We start from the raw sequence: 18,036 nt of genomic DNA, 5'->3' as shown, positions 1-18,036 counted from the left end.
CCCTTTGATGTCTAAGTAAGAGCCTCTTATACTGCTGTGAATAAGAGGCCTGACTATACTTCTGGATGATAAATAGTAAAAGGTTCTTAGATAGTAGAAAAATGGTATTAAAAATAATAGTATAAAAGAAGTACAGCTTTTAAAAATATTCTGAAGTCAAAAGCACTGCAAGCACTTGAGGGACTTCCTCTCAAACCCTACTCCAAATGTATACCAGTGATAAAAATTAAAGAGAGAAAATTATAAACATCATGATCAAAACCAGTTAAGTATCTCCGTAGACAAAAACAAATGGAAGCACGTAGCAACAAACAGAGCTCAAGCTAGAGCCCAGACTCCACACCTATAAGTAGGCAGAAGAAATTCGGAGTTTGACTCCCACAGAGTAATGAGGACTAAAAGTACTTTACAAAAGGCCTGGGATCAGAGCCAGGCTTGATGCTGGAAACCAAGGGCTGAAGTGGGACTCTACCACCTGTGGAAAAAAAAATGTAAAAAGTGAGAAGGCCATTGCCCGAGGCTACAGGTTATAAAATACCAAGTATCTGAAATGTTAAGAGGCCATAGTTTTACCCCAACAGCTGAAACCAGGCCAAGCAACCTGCAGGCTTGGTATCTGGATCTGCAATGGCCTCAATATAACCTCAGGAGGGAGCCCTAAGCTGCCTATATAAGACCTACTCCTAGTCTAGGTGTCTCAGGGAAAGGAGTAAAAGCCACTGTAAAGCCCCTAGGGAGGGGTGAATAAAAAGGACAGAGAAACACCCAATCAAGATGAATCTGAAAACCAAAATTCTACCTAAAGAAACATAACATTTTAATTATGAAAGAGAAATTACCTTCACTTTAACTACCTATGTGCAATTCTTCATAAAAATCTTGAAATCTAAAACATGGCTTGAATCAGACACACAACCTGGCACAGCTAAACACACAGGTTTTGCTTAAGAGTCTATAATAACTTCTGTGTACAGTATTAATTAATCCTATGGCCATATTATCAAAGTTGGCATACCCCAAAACATCTTATTTTTTCAAAGTTCAAAAATTTCCTGTTGCTGACTTTGCTGAGCCCAGGGAATTATTTATAGTAACCTCAAATCATGCTTGGTGTAGTTCCAAGACAACTGTTAACTAGGGTGGCTTGGGTCTTTTCTAGGAGAACTGAACACATATCTAAAGACCATAAAAGCAAGTAGGCTTTTCAGCTTGCCGTATTTAAAACAAACAAACAAAAAACACCTTTATTGAGGTATAAATGCTTTACAAAGAACTGTGGGTTGTTGTTGTTTTTAATAACTACTGTTGTGGAGAGAATCAATAATTATTTCCCATGTGCATTTTAAGGCATTTCAGAAAAATAACTCAGAGAGAATATATATTCAGGAATACTACAGAAGAAGACTACAAATAAAGTTGGAAATAGGTATAAGAATGATTTTTGGCTCTACATAAGAAAAAGATTACTTTTACCAAAATTTAACAGGTTGTTTTCATAATCCCCTCCTTGTTAGGCATGAATAAAACAGACTGGAGGACCATCTTCTGGGATGGCTACAGAAGAGGTTCCCACATGAGGAAATAGGTTAGATATTAGTGAGGTTGCTTCCAACTTTGAGATTCTATATAAGTTCTTTAAAGTTTTAATTTTTTTCCTCTCAGTATAGTTTTTAACCAGACAATTTAAAACAGTAATAGTTAGGTACAAGAACCACCAATATGAAGATCTACTCCTTTTCCTTATCTGCTTATGAAATTACAAAAGGCAAAGGCAAAAATATCAGCAATTAATTAATCAAACCAAAGAAAAGCAGTACTTTCAGGAGTCAAATGGAGGTAGCAGAGGTGGCAAGTGAAAAAGGGTGACTAGAATTCCTGATTGATATTACAAAGGGCCAAAAGACTGGCATGCAAGTAGAACTACACCTGGAAGTCTCTTTTTTAAATTATATAATAAGAGATATAAAATAAATGACAGTAGAGAATTCAGTGAATATTTCCTAGCTAGTAATAGATTTTATGAACAAGTTTCAGAACAAATAGGGAGAACAGGTAGCCTCAAAGTTAAAATCACAAAGTAGGAACTCTGGTGATATCTTGGTCAAATCATCATTGAAGACCTAACATATTAAGTTAGAATTATAAAATATAACATGCAAGTCAGCAAAAGTAAATGGCAATTTGGATTAAGGTGATTACCTGAAAACACCCTCGGCAGAGAGGCCTCTCTCCTGGTTGTTCAGAACCATTGTCTTGATAAGAGCAGCATGGACTACACTAACAGATGTTACAAGCCAAAGAAAAGAATGGACAAAATGCACAGAAGACTAACTAGGCAGATGATCTCTAGCACAGTTGTAACAATCTAAATAACAAAGCAAAACCACAAAACCACAATGAGTTAAAACACAAAAATAAAACCTACAAACTGCACCCCTGACAAAGTGGAAAAAGTAATCAGTGATTTTATCCCAAAATGTTTAGATATATCTCTACAACAGAGATATGTTCATCTAAGGAGCTACTATCTAATGTGGTAGCCATTAGCCATGTGTGAGCGCTTGAAATGTGTTAATGCGACTCAGAAGCCAAACTGTTTAATTGACGCCATTTATATTTAACTTTTTAAAACATACTTGATTCAGTTATTGCAAAGCTTTTAAGTATGTTTGGAAGAATCTGAGTACATGAACCTACTTGTTAGTTTGCAAGAATTTGAGTACACGTATCTACTTGTTAGCTGCACTTTCTATGAAATCTCAACACAGATCAGGTATTTTCAATCAAAATTCAGTATCCAAATTGAAGTGTGCTAGTAGTACAAATTTAAAGTATCTACCAGACTTAGAAGCACAGTGCTTCTCTAAGGGATCAATGGCTTTAAAAAGTCCGTCATCTGTCAAAAATCTGAAACATATGCCAGTCAGGATTTATAAATAAAATACTACCTTATCTCCTAGTGTTGCAAAATATTACTTTAGGCTACTCAAATTTGTATGTTTATACATTCCAAAGACATTTGTATCCCCTTCACAAGAAGATTATGAGTAATTGCTAAAGTATTCCTCTGAAATTATGGTTTCAAACTATGGTTATGTTTAATGGTCATTCCATCTTCCAGAGTAAGTAATCAAGTAACTGAAGAGCACTAATTTATCAAAGACTTCTTGATTCCTTTTATATCCAGATTCTCTCACCAATATGTTAAATAATGCTCTTCATTCTATAAGAGCTAAATGAGGATCTTTACAATAGCAAGGATTGATGAGAGTAACTATACAGGACGACTCTGTTCATATACATGCACAAATTTTCCCCTGGAAGAAAAATATAACTGCATGCCTCTGCAGTGCTTTTCCAACATTTTCCATACTATGGCATTTCACAGAAAATTACATTTGTAAGACACACTGGAGTTAACTGTTAGGGCCACTCAAGGGAAGGCATTGCTGTCCCAGAACACTAGACTACTGCACACCAACTGGGAAGCTCAGACTCAAAAGGCCTTGCAAAAACTCTCTGACCCATATTGCATTTTCATCTGACTTATGCCTACAGTTGTGAAAATACAACCCTCAACATTTTTAACAACAATATACAAAAAAGGCCACAAGATGGAGATATTACTCCATTACCATTTATATAGTATTTGTATTTATGCAATTTCCCCCCGTGTACATTTCCTTGTCTGTGTGTATTTCCTACTTTCTCCCTCAGTGGTATTCTCAGCTACTGTGTTTATCCCTAACGTTCACACTGGTTCCTCTGCCACTCTGCTTCAACTAGCATTATTTCAGAAAAACTATGTAGTGAATACTTTCTGGATCCTTGTTTTTAATATTAAACACAGGTAGATAATTATAATATTTTCTTCTAGTTCAATTCTATCCCCCTTCTCTAAAACTGAGATAATTTTTATTATATAGTTTTCTTCTGTAGGTATAAATTCTTCCAAAAATTTGCTACCCACAAAGTAGTAAGTACTCTAAAAGTCACTTACTGGCATACATTCTGCTACTTTGTAAGGCTACAGATTTACTTCATGTTGCTATCCCTCCAAACCTCTCTGGAATTCTTCTTTGAGAACAGTCCTCAAACCAGTTTATGAGCCTTACTTGAAATTTACTTTCTGATCTCTTTGTCAATGCAAAATGTACTTACTCAAGCTTGCTAACCCAATTTAGTCACCAAATTTAGCTCCAAATGACTATTAGCTACAGGCAAAAATCAAATCCATCGTAAAAATTTACTATTAATGAGGATAATCTACCAAATATGCTGCAGGCTTCGAAGACAATTCAAAATAAGACATTTCGGGAGTTCCCATTGTGGTGCAGAGGAAACGAATCTGACTAGGAACCAAGAGGTAGCAGGTTCCACCCCTGGTCTTGTTCAGTAGATTAAGGATCTGGCGTTGCTGCGAGCTGTGGTGTAGGTCTAAGACGCGGCTCAAATCTAGCGTTGCTGTGGCTCTGGCCTAGGCCGGCAGCAACAGCTGCGATTAGACCCCTAGCCTGGGAACCTCCATATGCTGCGGGTGTGGCCCTAAAAGGACAAAAGACAAAAAACAAACAAACAAAATAAAAGTTTCAACAATGTTTTGAGAAGTGGCAGCATTGTTGCAAACCTGTGAAATTAGTTTCCACCAAAACTAATTTCAAGATCTAATTTACTCTGTTAAAATGTATATACTTACAAAGGTAGGATACAAATAGTTACATGAATTCTGTATAACTACCACAGAACTGCACAGCATGACAATCACTTGGACTTTAGAAAATATGACATATTTTATATCATTATATCATTACTATGCAATCATTTGAGCATTATATGACATACTTAACTACAAGTAACAATAATTTCCAGTCAATCTACATTATCCATAAATACATTAACTTTCTTAAATCAAATTTAATCACCAATTCTAACACAAAATACTAAAGGCAGAGAACCTAAATGCTTATCTGTTAACTACAAATGTGATAAGTGAAAATAACTGCTAATAATATTTGTATTTTTTTTTTCAAAATTCCCAAAAGAGGCTTCTTAGTAATTGGTCATGGGATAGCTTCCTTAACCTGATCCATTTTATTGGTACAAATAAAGTCTTAAGTATGGGGTAAAAATAAGAAGACTCTACAGGCATGTATATGGACCCTCCCAATAAATGACAACAACAATCTTTCTGGTCTTAACTCATTTTGGCTACTGCTCACTACACATGTTACAGTGGGGTCTCATGTGGCTTTTTAAAAGTCTTGTGCTTTCTATAACCAGGAGTTGTATGTACTCCAAAATTTAAGAAAATTATTTCCTTTTAGAACTCTGGTGTTTGCACCTAGTGGCATTTTAATACTGCTTCTTTTCCATTTTAATACCGCTGCTGATACTATGAGGCATCCTATATTTAATTCCAGATCCTAGACTCTTACCTTTAATATTTAATTCAAATTCTATTAGCTGACCATGTAGCTGCACATAGCTTTATGCCCACTGCCTCAGTGGCACTAAAATGGGCTTCTGTCTAATAATGAAACATACTGTTTTATGCACATATTCTAACCAAAAAATGTAGGTTGTGGCATGCCCTTGCTTTTCCAACTTGCCTGATTACTCACAGAGTCTAGCTGCTGGATGATGATAATCAGAAACACTTAACTGGGTAAGTGAATGAGTTCTAACCTTATTTTAGTATTAAGGCAGATGGGAATAAGATACAAACTTTAGATTAAATTTCTAATTAAGTCCTAATGACACACTTAGACAAAAATTTCAGTGAATATAAGTTTAAAAAATTTAGCCCTTAAAATGGAGTACTATGATGTTATTTAAGACATAATCTTATTTTTACCTCCATTAGGTATAGGACCTATCTTTCACAAGTAAGTGTTTTGATGAAAATAAAGGCTTCTGAAAATACATATAACTATAACTTCATTATAAAATGGTCTAGGGTCCTGCTTCACCCAATTTAGAAGTCTCTCTTTTCACTGCAACTCCTTTCCTTCCATCTTTGCACACCTCTATATAAGAATAGCTTTGGGGTTGTTTTAATTCTGGGTGGAATTAATTGACATCATTACTATCCAAATAGACCCAATAATGTCTGGCTTAGAAAAAGATTCCCAAGACCATACAGCAGCAGTCTGTGCAATAAGTAGTTCATTGGTAGAAAACACAGAGTTGAGACTGGCTTAATGTACTAGGCATTTTATCGAAGTATTTGTACTGGTGGTACAACTGCCACATATGCTCTCCTCTAAGCAACCAAGTCAAATATCTACCCTCAACTCCATCCCATCCCGTGTATCATTCCCAGCATTGAATAAAACATAACACTGTTGAAATTCACATTATACCTATTACTGGGTAAAATAGTAACTTTTACTTTTTTAGAATATAACTCTAAGAATAATTGTAATAACAAATGACAGTTCCAATTTCCCAGTTCAGCTTAGGGTGTGTGTAGGAGTAATATGACAAAAATTTCTAGGATAGCATAAAAAGAAAAAGGAAACCTTTAACTAGAAGAGGATTTCTGTTCCATCAGCACTAGATTACGTGGCAAAAGTTGCCTAATAGACTTGCTTTTCCCCATAAAACATGTCGAGGCAACCTCCACTAAACAGTGAATATGTAAGAAAAGTAAACTAATTTTATAATAATCCAATCAGATGCAAGTATGCATACCATTAGATAACTAATTATTCAGCTCTAATTCTATACATGCTATGCTATGCTTTACATCAGAAATGCAAATGACTGAAAGGATATCTACCATTGCAGACTTTGTGTATCTCTCTCTCTCTCCTAACAAATAATTTTGGATTCTACAATGAAAATAGAGGAGTGACTCTTACATGACATAGATTTACCAGGCAATAGACTCACTGGAGAAAGAGTGAACTGTATTCAACCACCCCCACAAGCTCAGTGGAATCTACCACAAGGGTCACTAGAGAGAACTGAAAATCACAGTACCGGTTCACCAGTCAGTTATGAAAGAGATCTTCCTCTTTATTTCTAAAAAGCACCATGACAGAGTCAAGAAGCCCCCATAAATGATTCTGTGTTTTTCCCATCCAAAAAACACTAAACACAAGAGCCAGGTAAATAGAGATCAAATAGCACCTTCACTGCTGAAAAGCTACTGGAGAATTTATGTATGGGAGCCAAACAGGCTTGCTGGCAATTTTTGCCCTCCCATCTTCAGTCTAGACGGAGACAGCAGCGTCAAGAGAAAGTCTGGCCAGGATAATAACTGCCTTACTGGTCTAGGCAGAGAAGAGAATGAGTCCAACTCCACATAGCTTTTTGATTGGTTTGCTCTCCCCACTTAAGCAAAGCAAACCAAAGGCAACAATACTCCACCAAGGTAACTCACTTATCCATCCAAAGATGTAAAAGATGGGTCAAAGTTTGGCAAGAGAGGTCTAAACTTTGGATGAGCATATGGGATAAGTGGGCCATAATTGTCCCTCCCTCATACAAGCTGCTATTCTGTGCATTTACGCATTCTGTGCACTGGAAATACAGACTGAAAGAGCTTTACAGATTCTGATTAAAAAGTTAAAATCCAACAATTTTGTAAGCACATGTCACTTCACAATAGTTTTATTTTTTAAACTAGGTTTCGGCATTCATTAGAATGTAAGGATGCAGTTATTTAAAAATTGACAAGAGAAAGGCACATTTACTAGCTCTATGAACAGGAATCTATAATGAGTGGCACTAAGAAAACTCCTTTGACTTCATCAGAAAGTAAACACTGCAAAATTTAAGATCACTTAGCTTATTAACAATTTCAATTCACAGATTTTTAAAAGACTATGAAATAGTTATTGTTGGCTAGAACACTGTACAAAGGATAAAGAAAGTCATGGTCCCAAAAGACACTGAGACAATATAGAATTGCCACTGACCCCATAAGAAATACAGATGTCCACGGAGCAGAAGCTGTTAAAGGAAATATAAATACTGTTGGGAACCTAGAATTTAAGTTACTAGTGAAAGATATTTCAATAACACATCTGTTTTCCCTATACTTCTCTAATATTCTACCCTGTATCCTCTGAAAAGATGCAAAATCCAAACTGGAATGCCCTGTGAACAACAAAGTCACTCTAAAAATGGATCAAGCCTCTGGTATGTCACCTGTGTACACACCACCACTAAAATCTTCTGGAATCCCTTCAAAAGCTTTTAGAACCAATTTGAAACCGAGGAATACATGGAAAGAGATTCCTTTGCTGTATGAGAGCAATAAAAGGCCATATATAAATATAATCTACTGAGTAAAAACTGTCAAGCAATTATTCACTCAGTGAAACACTGTTTGGTTTTAGTTAACCATGTTTATACTTTTTCACTTAATAAATATTTAAGTGTCTACTAGGAAGTAAATAAAGAAACTACCATTTGTCCTAGAAGTGAGGCAACTAATTTGACAAGATCATAAGCCAGTTAGCGGCCTGGTCCAAGTTCTAAAAGTCACTGATTACTCCAATTACAGATTTTAGGGAGTGACTGAGCAAACTTAGACCTGGTGGAAAAGGAGATAAAATGGATGCCACATTCTGTCACTAATCATCCCTGGCATCTAGTTCAGAGTATGGATATCTCAGAATTTTTCTTTCTTTTTTCTTTTTAGGGCCACACCTGAGGCATATGGAAGTTCCCAGGGCAGGGGTAGAACTGGAACTGCAGCTGCTGGCCTACACCACAGCCATGGCAACACTGGATTCAAGCTGCATCTGCAACCCATGCTGTAACTTGTGGCAATGCCGGATCCTCAACCTACTCAGCAAGGCCAGGGATTGAACCTGCATCCTCTCAGAGATTATGTCAGGTTCTTAATCTGCTGAGCCACAATGGGAACTTCAAGAATCTTTTGTATTAATTGTCTCCAAATCTCCCCTCTTCCTTCTCTTCTGAACTCAATTTAACCAAGCTATTGATCTCACTACTCTGCTGACACAGCTCTTGCTGAGGTAGCTCATGACCTCCACACTGTTATTTGACACGCAACGCTCAGAACTCAGCTTATTTAAATTAAGAGCAGCACTTATCCCGCTGATCACTTTCTCCTCTTTAAAATCCTTACTTCACCTGACTTGAAAGAGACCATCTTTTCTTGGTTTGCCTCCTACTTCACTGGCTGTTCCTTCTCCATCTCCTTCCCTGGTTCCTCCCATGGTCCAGCTCCCAGACCACTCTTTTCTTTTTCCTACAGTCACTCCCTTAGTGAACTCACCTGGTTTTGTGGCTTCAAATTACCTAGTAAGTGCCAAGACGCTCTAATTTACTGTCTACACTGCATGACTTTCTTCTTACAACTCAGGCTTGGATAACCTACTGCCCATACACCAGCTCTATTTTACTGTTTATTTGACATTCAAATTTAGCATGACCAAAACCAAATTACTGATTGCCCCCAACCATACCTATTTCTATTCTAGGCTCACCATCTCAAGTCCAGAGAGTCAAGTATTTATTCAGTCAGTTTCTGAGGTTTAGAAAAAGCTTTAGTATTATCCTCAACTTTTCTCTCCCCTCCCCACATCCCTCATTTAAACAATCAGCAAAATTTTGTTAACCTCTATAATCAAATTATATCCAGAATCTGACCACTTTGCACCACCCATTTTATACTACAATTATCCAAGTAATTTATAACATACACATTGATGACCTGCAACACAAAGTGATCATTTCAAGATTGAAGGCAATCATGTACTTCTTCTGTTCAACCCCTCCATCCCCAACTTAGAAGTAATAGCCAAAATCCTTATATTGACTTATGAAGCCCTAAAAGATCTCCCCCCAACCCGCACAACTCTGATCTCACCTACTGCATCCTGCTCCAGCCACACTGGCTGCTTTGTCATTCTTCAAATACTAAGCAAGCCCCCATCTCAAGGCCTTTGCCCTGGACTGTCTGACATACTTAAGTGCATTTATAGCCTTCCTTCCTTCTGAAGCCTTCTCTGACCATCTGACATTTATTTGTCTGGTTGTTTACTATCTGTTTCCCCTACTAAAATGTGAGTGCCATGAGTTCAGGGGGTTTAATTTTATATACTGGCCAATTCCCAGTACTTAAAATTTAGTAGGGATGAGCTTACTTAATCTCTGTTGAATGAAAACAACAAAACTGATAAGTGTGTAGAGCCAGGTCACCATTCTTGAGTAATTAACTTATCTACTTTGTTCTGGTCCCTCATGTCTGGCTAGTCAAGAAGAGATTGGTTGGCTCTGGCTTGAAAGTACACATTAACGGCCCAGTTTAGATTTCTAAACTGTGGTACAAACCCTATCCAACAGGCTAAATAGATTCCAAACTGCAGGCAAGAATGAACAACTTCTGCAATCCAGACACCAAGACAGGCTGCATTTGTCCCTACCAAATTTCTGGTCTCCTGAAATTCTCCCAAAAAAGTTAAGATTCAGTGTAACGTAAAGAACTTGTTCCAATCAATTTATCTGCTTGGAATAAAGTTTCATCTATATTCTTTCCAATTTCAACACATCTGAATAGAGAAACAAAGATTAAAACAATTTTCTGAATACTCCTGTTCAAATTCTACCTCAACATAGAATCTTCTCAATTATCTATGCTTCTTTATTTTCCTATCTGTGCCCATATAGTCAAATGCTCTGGTTGTTCACACTGCCTTACACTGCAAATTAAACTGCATGAATTTATAAATGAAAATTTTATGAGAGTTCACATGCATGCTAGATTGCATAAACTAAAATTTAAACCATTGCTATTACATTTCTGTATTCTTCTAAAGGGGCTTAATGCTCCATGAATAATTGGAGAACATCTTCAAAATGTTTGGATAGGTTATGTGTAAGACTCTCTAACTACAGAATCTAATCAATTATGATAAATCCTCAGTATTAAAGCCAATCGTAAAAGCCTTTGGAGTTATATTTCTCTAATGATTTTTACTCATATTGCATCACCATTTACTTTGAAATGAGGTGTGCTTTGTCTCTTCAAGCAGGAAGTGGCACTAGGTGAAGATAATGAATATAGATAATTATCATATAATTGTTTGCACATAAGAATCTGAAGTGTGAAATGCTTAAACTCCCTTTAACTCTTACAAAATTGCAGTTTGTTAAAATCATGATGCCATGGCAACAGCAGTTTTATATTCAACTACATTTAACTGAAAAGTAAAGTTCCGTTTAGTGTTAAGCTCAACAGTTCACACAAAGTTATGATAAACTGTAAGGGGGAAATATACTGTGAAGTGTGCCTCGAATGACAACTGTTGGTAAACCTTAGTTTGTCTGTCTCCCCCCCACACCCATAACTATTCAAAGCATTTTATGCAGGGCTCAATCAGCTCATGTGAAACTCTTTCACCCCATATTCGTTCAATCAGTGAAAAGGCATCTTCTTGTCAGGAGGATTCAGAGACGGAATATCCACTCTCATTCACCACTCCCGGGGTGTAAGCAGAGTAACAAACGGATGTTACCAGTTAAAGTCTCAAGCCAAAAAGAACGAAACGAAAGGAAAAGAAAAAGACAAAGATCCTGCGCTACTGGTCGGGCTTCTCTTGCCGGAGCCCCCCAGGTGCCTCCACCGTCCCGGAACACTCGAGAGCTCCTTCTACGAATTCCAGGACCAATACCGCAGGGGTTTCAAGTTTCTCCAGATTTCTAAACTGTGCTACAAACCCTATCCAACAGGCTAAATAGATTCCAAACTTAGGCAAGAACGAACAACTTCTGCCATCCAGACACCAACCAAAATGCATTCCCACCTTCCCGGAAAGGCAGAGGAAAGGAGGCTGCTACAAGACAGATAAGTGCAATTGGGAAAATGAAAATTTAGAGACACGACTACTCTTTCCCACATTCACGCGGCAGGAAAGGAAAGAGTAAAAGATTTACCCACGCCACTCTTCCTTGTTCCTCCAGCAAAGCTTGGCGCAAAAATCTCCCCAGAATGGCAGAGAAAAAGAGAAGGGTCCCTACCCCAGGCTGGTGGCACCTCCAGCCTGTCACTGAGACCGGAACTTGAGAAGGGGAGCCGGGCGGTGAGGAATTGGGGAAGGCAGGCCATTCCCTCTGAGGCTGGTTACGAGGAGACCCCGGTGGGTCGGACTGAGGACGGCAGCCGAACCCGGGATGGCCAAGTCTTGCCCCGCATGCCCGGCTCCCGCGGAGGAATCGGGGTCACAGTCCGCCCCACCCCCTCCTTTCCGCCGGGACCGGCAGGTTTCTGTCCCAACGCGCAGCCCTCGGGCGGGCGGGTGGCCCCGCTTACCTGCTGCACCCCGAGGAACTGGTAGAAGTTGAGCTGCACCTCCTCCACCAAGTCAAACAACTCCAGGTCTCCGCTCTCCCAGCCGCGCGCGGGGCCCGCGGCCGCCAGCAGCAGCAACAGCAGCGGCGGCGGGAACGGCAAGAGCCGGAGCCGGCGGCGCGGAGGAAGCCGGGCCAGCCGGGAGCAAGGAGCCGTCATCGCGCCGGGCTCGGAGAGGTCACCCGCCGCGCAGCGCCGTCGGCCGAGACCGGGGACGTGGCGGACAGCGCGGGCTGTGGAAACAGTGCCTTTCAGTTAGGAGCACCGGCAGCCGCCGCGAAGTCGCCCGCCCCACGGCCGGTCCTGGATGGAGGGCAGGGGCGGCGGGAGCGGACGGACACAGCGGCGGGAGAGCGGGAGGGGCCGCGGTCAGCTCCACCCTTCGCGGACCCTTACCCTTCACCCAGGCCTACAGACAGCTGGAAAGCCAGCGCCGGGAGCTGAGGTTGCTCGGGGGAGAGGCTTCCCCTCGCCTCAGCCTATCCCAGGCCTCGCTTCCGGTGACATCACGTCTCCTAGCAACCTCCGGAGAGGGGGCGGGGCCGGAAGTAGGGAAGCCGGTGCCCCAGACCTGGGCCTTGGAGAAGTGCCTCTCGTCGTGGCGCGCTGGAGAAGTTCTACGTGTATTGACACAGATTAAGAGACGTGGGTAGTTGTGGACATCGCACATCTACCTGGAACATCCCAAGTATCTTTGAAGCAGCTACTTTCTTACGCTACCAAAACTAAAAGCACGTTTGAGGACTGATTAATTGATTACAGCCTCTGTTGCATACATTTCAATATTCCATCTGCAAAGAGAAGGAACTGAACGCAGGGCCTAAAAGGGGCAGATCTACAGAATAAAATATCCTCTTGAGAGAGGTGAAGAAGACATTAAATTTGAACCAAGACAAAAAGTAAACTTCTAATTATGAATTAAGGTTTACAGGCATAATACCATAAAACAGGTAGCCTGATAGAAATTAATTAGAAATTAATAAACCTGGCTAAGTCATTAAGTCACACAGTCTTAAGGGAAGTGTAGTGTATCCATTTCAGCAGCTTTCCAACTGGGGTTCCTTTCCCAACTGATGTCTGTTTTTAAAGACATTAGGCTAAAAACCCCCACTCTTTCCCATCAGTGTCTCACTTCCCACTCTATTTTTAAGTCGTTTTTTTTTTTTTTTCTTCCACGACTATCGCTTTCTCTTATGTCAATCTTATTTTCTTCAAAGCTTTCTCACATTTCTCCTTTCTGACTCCCTACTCTTGATAAGGAAGCAGAAGGGAAGGAAAAAATGCTGTATAACTCAGGATGCTTGACCAGTTTTGAGTTTGATCTTATGCTTTTCCCTTCTGAGATTCCACCAGCTGAATTTAGTTCCATGGGATAATGATAAAGCTACTTTTGCTCTCATGGCAAGAATATATTATGTTTGACAAAGTTTACAAAAACAGCATCCAGGAAGTAAATCTTACTGAAGAAATCCTTCTATTATTGCAGTTTTAGATGTATTTTTATTTATTTATTTTTGTCTTTTTGACTTTTCCAGGGCTGCTTCTGACGGCATATGGAGGTTCCCAGGCTAGGGGTCTAATCGGAGCTGTAGCCACCGACCTGCACCAGAGCCACAGCAACGTGGGATCCGAGCCTCGTCTGCAACGTACACCACAGATTACAGCAATGCCACATCCTTAACCCACTGAGCAAGGCCAGGGATCGAACCTGCAACCTCATGGTTCCTAGTCAGATTCGTTAACCACTGAGCCACGAAGGGAACTCCCTAGAAGTATTTTTAAATAGTTATAAATGAATGCAAGTGTATCTTGCTTAAAAGTAATATATACACTTGAAGTCATCCCATTTTATCTTTTTAAGGGTGCACCTGCAGCATATGGAAGTTTCTGGGCTAGGGGTCGAATCAGAGCTGCAGCTGCCAGCCTACACCACAGCAACACCAGATCTGAGCTGCCTCTGTGACAGCTTGTGGCAACTACGGATCCTTAACCCACTGAGGGGGGGCAGGGACTGAACCCACATCCTCACAGAGACAAAGGTGGGTCCTTAACCCACTGAGCCACAACAGGAACTCCTCATCCCATTTTAAATTCAACATAAGGCTTAACTTTCAAAGATATAGAAGCAGAGGTGTCTTGGTCAACTTGGGCTGCTATAACAAAATACCATAGACTGTGTGGTTTAAACCACAGACATTTATTTCTCACAGTTCTGGAGACTGGGAAGTGCAACTGGAAAGGGTCAGCACAGTGGAGTTCTGAGGACTCGCTTCTAGGTTGCAAAGGGGCGTGTCGGGGAGGAGGAGAGAGAGAGCTAGTCTCTCCTCTTATAAGGGCAATAATCCCACAATATGGGCTCCACCATCACAATCTCATCTAAACATAATTTTCTCCCAAAAGCCCCACCACTGAATACCATCACCTTGGGCACTAGGGCTTCAACATATGAATCTGGGGAGGACAGAGACTTTCAGTCCCTAGCCAGGGGTATGACCTTTTTCAGTGTACACTCAGTGCCAAGCACAATGCATAGTATATACAAGCATTTAACTAGTTGAATTGAATCCCGTGGATACCTCCCCACTTCCATTTCTCTCCCAACTATTTTTTTAGTTTGATTTTTGAGATCAGTTTCCTTAAAGTGAAAGGCATTTTTACCAAGTCTCTAAATTAGCTTATGTTTATGCAATGAATAAAACATCAAAATAAAATGAAAGCAATAATCCTAAGTACTACTTTTACATAATATTCCAACATTCATCTTTTGTCCTAATTTGATCATTTGAATTAAGTGCAATATAACATTTGAAACTGGCACCTTATTGCCGTAAATCTAGGATCCTTGCCCTGATATTTTAGCAATCTGGTACTTTCCTCTCAGGTTCTATTCTTATGTTGTCCAAGAACTCTGACGATTTACTCCATCTAAAGGAAATAGTTCTTGGAGTCCCCTGTTGGCCCAGTGGGTTAAGGATATGGCGTTGTCACTGCTGTGGCATAGGTTCAATCCTTGGCCCCAGAACTTCTGCATGCTGCGGGCTTGGCCAAAAGAAAAAAGGAAAAGGAAATAGTTCTCTTTCCAAGGCCAAACTAAAAGAGAACTAAAGCCTGTTCGGTACAGTGCTGTTACTGCTTCTCCTTGCCATAAGGTATTGCTCTTGAAGCTTCCTCCTGCTCAGTTCCAATGGCAATAGTCCACCCTGAAATTATGTCCTTGCTTGTTCTGGTCCAGGTCTCTGCAAAGACCACAGTGACACTCACATTTAGACTTCCAGCTTGGCATTTTCACACGTTCAGTCTTTTTTCCCAGAGGACAATGCAATTGAATAAATCTCCTTTTGCTAAAGCCAGGACTAAGTAAGCTCACATTTGACAGCTGTTTTCTTATCTGGTGACATTTAATGGTTCTGGGCATGGACTGATGAAGCTTGGCCTGGGCAGAGGCAGTGTACACAGGAAGAGAGAAACCAGTGAAATGTTTAACAGTTGTATGAGTTGTGTAATGGGTTGGAAATGTAGAGGAGCCCCAGACCTACAGCCAGCTTTCTCACAGAACATTTGCTGAATTCTGGGGTGGCGGGGGAGGCTGAAGGACAGGAAGAGTAAAATCCCCCCACGTTCTACCAGTGCAGACAAAATGAGCTCTACCTAAAAAGAGGAGTCTGCCTCAAATACACAGTCTTCCCCCTCAAGACATCTGCAGTATTTCTGAAGTAGTGTGAGTAGGAGGATAAAGATCTAAGTTTAAAGCCTCTGAAAAGCAGAACTGTATCTGCTGGGCTGAGAAGACAGAAACCTTGCAGTGTCTCTATCAAAATCCCAGGGGAATCGCACCTAAGAAACCGAGAAAGCAGAAGTTGACTGAATCTTACTAAAACTCCAACCTAAGCTCAATCCCTGACCTTCACCCTAAGTGTCTGTTTTCATCTCTAGGGGAAAATAACATCATCTTTATTGGCTATACTTTTTAATATAAAAGTCTGGCCTATGGTTAAAAATTATGAGATGTGTGAAAAACAGGAAAATTTGACCAATAAGCAAGAGAAAAAATTAGATAAAATAAGCCCCACAGATAAGCCAGCTATTGGAGTCCAGATAAGGACTTTAACTATTGGAGATGGGATTAAGGTGGTGAAATAGAAGGACTCTGGAGCTTAACTTCGCTCCTAAAAACAACAAAATTCACAACCAAAGGCTCAGCAATCTTCACCCAAATGGACCAGAAACCTTCAAAAAGATATCCTCCTCCAGAAGACAAAGAGGAGGCCACATCAAGAGGTAGGAGGGGTGGTTACATGATATAAACAACCCTATACCTCCTGGGTGGGAAGCCCTACAAACTGGAAACTAACTGGTTCACAGAGACTCACCTACAGGGGTGAGAGTTCTGAGCCCCACATCAAACCCTCATGTGCGGGGACCTGGCACTGGGAGAAAGAGCCCCTGGAGCGTCTGGCATTGTAGGCCAGTGGGGCTTGTGTGCAGGAGCTCCACAGGACTCGGGGAAACAGAGACCCCATTCTTAAAAGGCGCACACGGGCTTTCACGTGCCCTGGGTCCCAGGGCAAAGCAAAGTCTCTTTGGGAATCTGGGTCAAGCCTGACCACAGTTCTTGGAGGGTCTCCTGGGAAAACAGGGGTGAATGTGGCTTGTGGTGGGGGAAGGACATTGGAAGCAAGGCTCTCAGGAATATTCAGCAGCGAGCCTTTCTCTGGAAAAAGGCTCCACCCATCAGTCTGAGAAGCTCCAGGGCAAACAACAATCCAGGTGGGATCACAGCCCCGCCCCTCAGTAAACAGGCAGCCCAAAGACACCCCCCACCCCAGGCACACAACCACCCCTAATCTCAACCAGAGATAAAGCCCCCCCCACCAGAGGGATAGGAATCAGCTCCACCTACCAGTGGGCAGGCATCAGTCCCTCCCATCAGGTAGCCTACAGCAAACCCCCTACCAACTTCAGCCACAAGGGGGGCCGACACCAGAAGAAAGAGAGGCTATAACTCTATTACCTGTAAAAAGGTCACCACACCAAAAACCTATAAAAATGAAAACACAGAGAACTATAACTCAGATGAGGGAGAAAGGAGTTTAACTATTATGGAAGAAAAAGTGGACAAAATGGATTAGAAGATGCAGAATACCAACAGAGAATTGCATCCCTAAAAAGGAAACGATGGCAAATCTCAAATTGGAAAATATAATATCTAAAATCAAAAACTCGGTGATGAGTTTTACAGCAGACTGGACATATCAGAGCAGAGGATTAGTGAATCTGAGGACGAGTCAAGAAAAGATACCAAAACTGAAGCAAGGAAATAAGAATGGAGAGACAGGACAGACTTTAAATGCATGTGGGACACAGTGAATAAATCCAGCACTTTTCTACTCCTAGAAAAAGAGTAGAGAGAGAATAAAGCAGAAGCAATAGTTATAGAAACAATGGCCAAGAATTTGACAAAACCAGTGAAAGACATAAAACCAAAGATGAAAAAAAAATTAACTCAAAATCATAACCCTAAAGGTAAAAGTTAAAACTATAAAACTCATTAAAAAAAATAGGAGTAAATCTTAGTGACCTTGGGCTAGTCTGTGGTCCTTTAGATATGACACCAAAAGCCTGTGAGAGAGGAAAACATAAATAAATTGAACTACATAAAAATTTGAAACTTTTGTGTCACAAACAATACCATCAAGAAAGTGAAA

At 40.5% G+C, this 18,036-nt stretch overlaps 1 protein-coding gene across 1 annotated transcript in view; it reads right to left on the bottom strand.

The window, feature by feature from the left end:
- Nucleotides 1–12,813, bottom strand: part of DNAJC1 (DnaJ heat shock protein family (Hsp40) member C1) — a 197,935-nt gene extending 185,122 nt beyond the window's left edge. The window contains exon 1 of the mRNA XM_005668160.2: nt 12,293–12,813. Coding sequence (XP_005668217.2) covers nt 12,293–12,490 — 198 coding nt within the window. The 5' untranslated portion in view covers nt 12,491–12,813. The remainder of the gene's footprint in view (nt 1–12,292) is intronic.

The sequence above is a fragment of the Sus scrofa genome, chromosome 10 (assembly GCF_000003025.6).
Source record: "Sus scrofa isolate TJ Tabasco breed Duroc chromosome 10, Sscrofa11.1, whole genome shotgun sequence".
In the NCBI taxonomy this organism is placed as follows: Eukaryota; Metazoa; Chordata; class Mammalia; order Artiodactyla; family Suidae; genus Sus; species Sus scrofa.
The sequence above is the reverse complement of the archived record's forward strand: the minus strand, read 5'-3'. Positions and strand labels throughout refer to the sequence as shown.